At 50.4% G+C, this 6,434-nt stretch overlaps 1 protein-coding gene across 1 annotated transcript; it reads right to left on the bottom strand.

Moving 5' to 3' along the window:
• Positions 1-245: 245 nt before the first annotated feature.
• Positions 246-6,027, bottom strand: KDELR3 (KDEL endoplasmic reticulum protein retention receptor 3; the record flags this gene model as incomplete). The annotated part of the gene is made up of 5 exons (XM_080363973.1): positions 5,858-6,027; positions 4,805-4,905; positions 4,044-4,202; positions 3,476-3,728; positions 246-286 (listed from the first exon to the last, which is right to left on the bottom strand). Exons 1-5 carry the CDS (start codon positions 5,946-5,948, stop codon positions 246-248), a joined length of 645 nt encoding a protein of 214 aa, XP_080220099.1. The 5' UTR covers positions 5,949-6,027.
• Positions 6,028-6,434: the final 407 nt, after the last annotated feature.

The following is a 6,434-nucleotide window of genomic DNA, read 5'->3' as shown; positions in this document are numbered from 1 at the left end:
ATTTGCACTACTTCAGTATTGGCCAGCACTACTTACTAGCACCAAATTCAAGTAAAAAGAAATAAAAAAGAGGGAATGTCTCATGCAGGTGAAAAGCGCATCAGCTTTCCAGGCCTCGCTGTCTTCCTGGCACTGGAGTGGGACTCAGCTGAGCCATCCCTCGGTGAAAAATGGCCAGGAGAGGAAAGCCGCGGTCTTAAGAGCTGCATCTTTGGCATCTCTGGTGTGGTATTGTGGAAATGTCTTCAAACAGGCATGGGAAGACTTAGCTTCTTGCCCTTCAGGACTGTGCAAAGAGAAAGAGAAGGTAATGAATGAACTTGGGATAATTAAACTGTTCCATTGTTTCAACAAGTGTTTTTCTGAACTTGTTATTTATAGCGCTAGGTAGCAGGTTGCTATGTTTGCAAATGGCAGTGAAATTACAGCTGTGGAATGGACCTTCTCAGGCATCCTCTGTGTGCTGCTGTAGCTGGTAGAAGCAGAGCTGTGCTCTCTCGGGGTCACAGCTGCTTGTCCTTTGTTATGACTGTACACTAAGCTCTGGAGAATCGTGCTCGTTGTGGAAGGAGCATCTTTAGTGAGAAGGGTAAAATTAAGGAACCTGGAGAAAAGGAAAGGGTTTATGTGATCCTTGATGGGAGATAACCACTACAAAATTGCTTCTAAGGGGGCAAACACCCCAAATCTATTTTTTCTTCATCATGCTGAAGGAAAAGGTTCTTGTTTCCTCTTCCATGGTTACTCTGTCATGTGTGAACCCTCTTAAATTCCCCATATTTTCTTAATGATGTCAAGTGGAGTCTGCTGTTTTACCCCCACTGCTTTCTGCCCCTTGCTCCTTTGAATAGAGAACTTGACCTGAATAAATGATCTGTGGCTGAACCCCCTGAGCCTTCCCCACTCCGTCCAATAAAAAGCTGGGATGGGGGCAGCTTCTTGGAAATACCAGGAGCCTGTAGGCTTGGGTGAGGTGGATGGGAACTGTCTGCCCTGGCCATGTGGTGGTTAGTGGTGTGGAGTCCAAGCTGGTGGCCTGGTACTGGTGGGGGCAGTGGGGAGCTGGGTCCAGTACTACTCAAGGTCTTTGTTCAGTGCCAGAGGAAAGGGCAGAGTACGCCCTTAGTGATTTGCTGATGATGCACAGCGAGGGGGAGTGGCTGATGGGATCAGAGGGACCGTGCCAGGCTGGAGAAATGTGCTGGTGGGGACCTCATGAAGGTCAGCAAAGAGAAATGTCACATCCCACTCCTGGGCTGGAGCAATCCCATGCACCAGTACCTGCTGGGCGCTGCCCAGCTGGAAAGCGGCTTGGCAGAAGAGGCCCTGGGTGTGCTGGCGGACACCAAGTTGAAGGTGAGCCATGACTGTGCCCTCATGGCAAAGAATGCAAACAGCTTCTTGAGCTGCATCGCTGGTGGGTTGAGGGAGATTGTCCTTCAGCTCTGCTTAGCCCTGGTGAGGCCACAGCCAGAGCGATGGGTCCAGCTCTGGGCTCTCCAGTCCAAGAGAGAGGGACATGTTGGAGCAAGTCCAGAAGGACCACGGGGATGATGAAGGGACTGAAGTATCTGATGTGAGAGCTGAGCACTCAGCCTGGAGAAGACTGAGGGGGATCTTCTCCATGTGTATAAGTGCATGAGGGCGGGAGTAAAGGAGACGGAGCCAGACTGCTCAGTGGTGACCAGTGATGGGCCAATGGGAAATTCCACTTAAGAGAAAATGTTGACAGTGAGGGTGATCAGACATGGGCACGAGTTGCTCAGAGAGGCTGTGGTGCCTCCATTCTGGAGCTCCTCAAAACCTGACTGGATAGGACCTTGAAGAACCTGCTCTGGGTGACCCTGCTGGGAGCAGAGAGTGGCTTAGATGATCCTCCTCAGTTGCTCCCAACCTCAGCTGTTCTGCCAAACAGAAGCTTTTGGGAGCTGAAAGCTTCCTCAGAATATATTTCAGGTCCCTGTGTTAAACAGAAAGGAGCTCATCTAGTTTTGAAAACAAGATAAAGAGAAGTTACGTTCTATAAAAATCCCTTTATAATGCTTTGGTATAGGCTCTGAAGTCTTATTAAATACATTGCTTTATGTAACGCCTCTTTGCCTTTTTTTCTCAGCATCGCTGCCCTTTTGTCTGAGCTCGTCTGTGTTAGAAATGTTTTGAAAAGATGGGGTTTTTTGCAAGAGATGCAACCTGCTATAATGTTGCTGGCTTTCATAAATGTCTGCAAAGCATTTGCATATCTTCAGTCACCTTTTCTCATGATCCAGAACGTTTGTGCAAAATTAACAACAAAAAAAATATAATAGGCAATTCTGTTCCTGCTGTGATGTCCCAGGGTTTAATGTTTTTTTCTTCTGCCTCCCGTATCATCTAAATTTTGCAGCTTTATCACTAGCGATGTGAGACTGAAAGCCAGCAGTTGTTTTTTTCCCCCTTTTGTTCCACAATCCGCAACCACAAAGGGTATGGATTTCTGACAAAATACAGAGGGACATGGGATACGTTAATCGAGTGAAGCTAAAACAGGAATTAGTTAAAAAAAATAAAAAGGAATTGATGTGGAGCACCTTGATGGCAGTTTCACAAAGTACTTTTCTGGCTACAAAAATGTTTTAATGACAGAAGGAAGTCTTAATCTGCCAAGGCCAGCCACCTGCTCAGTGCTCCTGTCACCTCTCTGTCAGCAGGTAGATTGCATGAAGCCACCAAAGATCCATCCCTCAAGCACAGGCTGTCACTGCTGCTTTTGGCAGGCTGGTTTGGGAACGTGAAGGAGGAAGAAAATATTGTTTGCTCAGCTAGATTTCATCAAATTCCACCCTCCTCAACAGAAAAGTGCTTTAAAGCATACTTCAGCCTCAGCAAACTGTAGTGTGTTCTACCAGATTTAATGCCCTTGATGCCCTTGGTAGCTCTGATCTGCAGCCGTTTACCAAAGCTGAAGTGGAAGGGGTACCTGATTTGGGGAAACAGAGATGTCTTGTCCGTGCAGATGCCTGTCTTCCTACAGAATAAGTTTTTGGGAACATTACATCTCTTCCGTCAAAAGAAAAAGTAGGCTTAATAATCTCTCCATATGTCTGCAGTTGCTTTCTGAGGTACATAATCTGCCTACAGTTATTTCCACACTCCCCCCCCTCCCCAAGTGTTTCTGCGTGATTCATAATCTTTCAAAATGTGCGTAGAATTGAATATATCTCAATTGTTAACTTCCCGAAGTGAGGTTAAACCAAACTTAGCTTTGGGGTAATTTCTACTTTGTTTCTCATGCATGTCTGGAGCCTTGTGAGTGAAGATACTCACTTTAGTTCAACAACTAGGCTTTTTAAAATGCATTTTAGGTGGAAAATGTGCATCGCAAATACAGCGAAGAATAAAGTTGTATGAGGGTTCATGTATGGCGAGCTGCAGCTCCACCATACGTTGCAGGAGTGCTGAATGAACATTTTGGATTTATACCAACCCCTTCACCTACCTTTGGTAACATAGAGATAGAAGAAGTCACAGTAGAAGATGGTTTGTACCACTCCAGAAACTACAGCAATCTGGTCGTAGAAATTCTCTGTGTAGTAGCGCCAGACCCAGTTGGCAATGTAGAGAGCACGATAGAGGCCCAGGAAGAAAAGGTAGTGTGTCGTGATGGTCTCTGCTTCCCCCGTCTTGCTGATCATGAAGAGCTGGGGAAGGATAGCCACGGACTCCAGGTAGATGGAGAAGGTCCAGAGTATCTGTGAGACACAAAACGAAGGCAATGGAGAGTCTTGGTGCTGCTTAACACGTGTTAGGAGCCAAAGGTTTTCATTTGGGAGAGCGCTGATGAGTAGTGCTGCTGGTGTCGGGGGAGATGAGCCTGCTGTGCTGGGACTGGGAGAAGACGGCGCTGAGCTGCTCTGTAGATGGTGGGGTCTTCAGAGCCAGCCCGCCTTGCCTTTCCTGCCTGCTTTTGCTGTTAAAATCCTCAGCCATTCAATGTGCTGCTAACTCTGCGGCCTGGTGTCAGGCTGCTGCTTCCCCTCCCCTCTCCTGCCCCATGTTTTCCTTACCTCCAAGGGGGTGAAGCTGTAGTTCTCCAGAAACGACAGGCCTGTGACAGGGACCAGCAGGAATTCAAGGCGAAAGGAGTCATTCTCGCTGTCAAACGTTTTCCGGAATTTCACGTAGATCATGTACACAGTGACATAGGCGCATATCAAAAAAATTACCTAGAGGAGGGAAGGGAGGCAGAAAGACCTTACCTGTAATTGCACCTTCTGTGCTTGAAGAGAAGATGGCTTTGCCAAAGTAAAGACCTGTTAACCTGGTTCTGGTGGGGCTGTGCCAAGGTGAGATGGTGGTGAACGCTTCTTCTGTACTGGCTTGTGAATTGATTTCTGCTGGAGATACTCTAGCGGCTAACTGAAGATTGCCCAGCCATGAGAATCACACTTGTTTGAGCCCTCTAAGGCTCTGTGTGAAGAGGCTGGTTTGGTGGTAGACTTTGGTTAATGCTCTTGCTGTGCAAGGGCGCCCAGGCTTGATTCCTGACCTCTCTGGTTTTGGTGGTACTAAATGTGGTGGGCTCAGCTCACTCACTGCCTGTGGGGAGGTGGTTTTTTTGGCCAGCGAAGGGCCAGTGACACCAAAAGAAGCATCTTTATTCACCTTTCCTGTGTATAACCCCCTGTAGCGTGGGTGACAGGTGAAGAAAATGGAATTGCTCCTTCTTCCTTCTGACTGAAAAACTTAGTGACCACGTACCCTCCCCTGCCCGAGAAACCGCGACGAGCTGAGGGGAACCTCTGCCTCTGCCCTGCTCTCTCCTTACCTTCATCACAGTGTTATAGACAGAGAAGAAGGTGGTGAACAGGTCCAGATAGCGCGTTGTGAAGACAAGGGCGAAAAGAATCTGACTCTTCCCAGAGATACCTGCGTGGCAGGGAGAAGAAAGGAAGGTAAGGCAGGTGAGAGGAAAGACCCTTAGGATGGTGGTCCCCCCTTATGCCTTTGGAAGTGTTTGTATACGTGCGTGTTGCTTTGTGAGCCTGCTCTGGCACGCAGGTGCTGTGGCAGTTCTAGACCTACCCCAGGACTGGCCAGAGTCTTCCAAGTAACAAGGCAGGCTCCTGATGACACTCCTGAGCCTGGCCTTGGGTTGTAGGGGCTGGCACTTGGTGGGCAGCTCCACTTCTTTGGCCAATTCAATTCTTACTGTCATCAAAATGCCCTTCTCTTCCCTCCCCTCCCTTGCCTCTCCCTCGCCTGCTCACCTCGGCGATGGGTTGTATGACATGACATCTGCTACACCAGGGATCAGGGAGCCCAGGGGCCCTGATGGAGCTTTGTCACTGCTGGCAGGGAGATGCAGTCACACCCACCCATTTCTCTACCTGTGACAGTGGCCGTGGTGCCGCAGCTCGGCCCCACGGCCTCTTGGGGAAGAAACTACGAACTCTGAGCAAAGTCCTCTGGGAAGCTGCTGCCCTGATCTCCTCACACAGGGCCGGGGAAGCCTCTGGTACCTGCCCACCCGCTGGCTGCCCTACAGCACCTTTCTCTCGAGGTCACCGGTTTTGGTGCTGCCACACCTTTTCACACTCATTTTCCACCTCCCTCTGGCCTTGCTGCCCTTCCCGTCCCTTCACTGCCCCGCCACCAACACCTGTGTGAGGCCGTGCGCCTTGCCACATCACATCCTTCCACCGCAGCCCTCTTCTCCTGCCAGGGAGACCTCCCAGAGGAGGATGACTTCCCTCAGTGAGTCCACTGGGGAGGGCTGCCAGCTTGCATGGGCTGTTGCTAGCCGTTTTGGCACCCATTTCACTTGCACCTCTCACTGAGAAGAGCCCCCCCTCCTTCCCTGGGGTACAGAAGCACTCACCAGCGCAGGACTTGGACTTTTGCATCTTCACCAGGAGGATGATGATGGCCAGCAAGTGGGAGATGTCCCCCAGGATGCGGAAGACGTTCATGGCGCTGGGGGAGCCCCTCCGGGGCAAAGGGACCGAGGTGCTTTCTGCAGGCGGGGAGAGCGCGGGCAGGGAGTGTTTCACCGCTGATCCTCGTCCAAGCGGACACTCTCCTCCAGCTCAACTTTCCTTTTTTCCCCGAGTATGGATCCCTCTCTTCTGGGAGAGAAAAGTTCAGGCTCCCCTCACCCCTCTCCGCAAGCACTTTTCCCCTTGCAGGCACTCAAGCTGGACGTCTCTCTTGCTCACTTTTCCCCCGAGGTGAGTTTTCTCTCTTCCCAACCCCAGGGCCTTTCTCTCCCTGCTCCAGGCCAAAAGTTGTGGTTTGTCCCCCGGAGAGCCCCAGGCTGAGCCTCCCGAGCAGCCCCGAGCCAGCGCTGGGTGACGGTGACGTGGCTCCTGGCTGGCCGGGGAGGAGAGAGAGGAGGAGGCGGAGGCGGGAATAACTGCGCTATTTTTCCCGTTTTCTTTTTTTTTCCCCTTCCTCTT

Source organism: Nesoenas mayeri (assembly GCF_963082525.1).
Source record: "Nesoenas mayeri genome assembly, chromosome: 1".
In the NCBI taxonomy this organism is placed as follows: domain Eukaryota; kingdom Metazoa; phylum Chordata; class Aves; order Columbiformes; family Columbidae; genus Nesoenas; species Nesoenas mayeri.
Note: the sequence above shows the minus strand (reverse complement) of the source record. Positions and strands in the feature narration are given on the sequence as shown.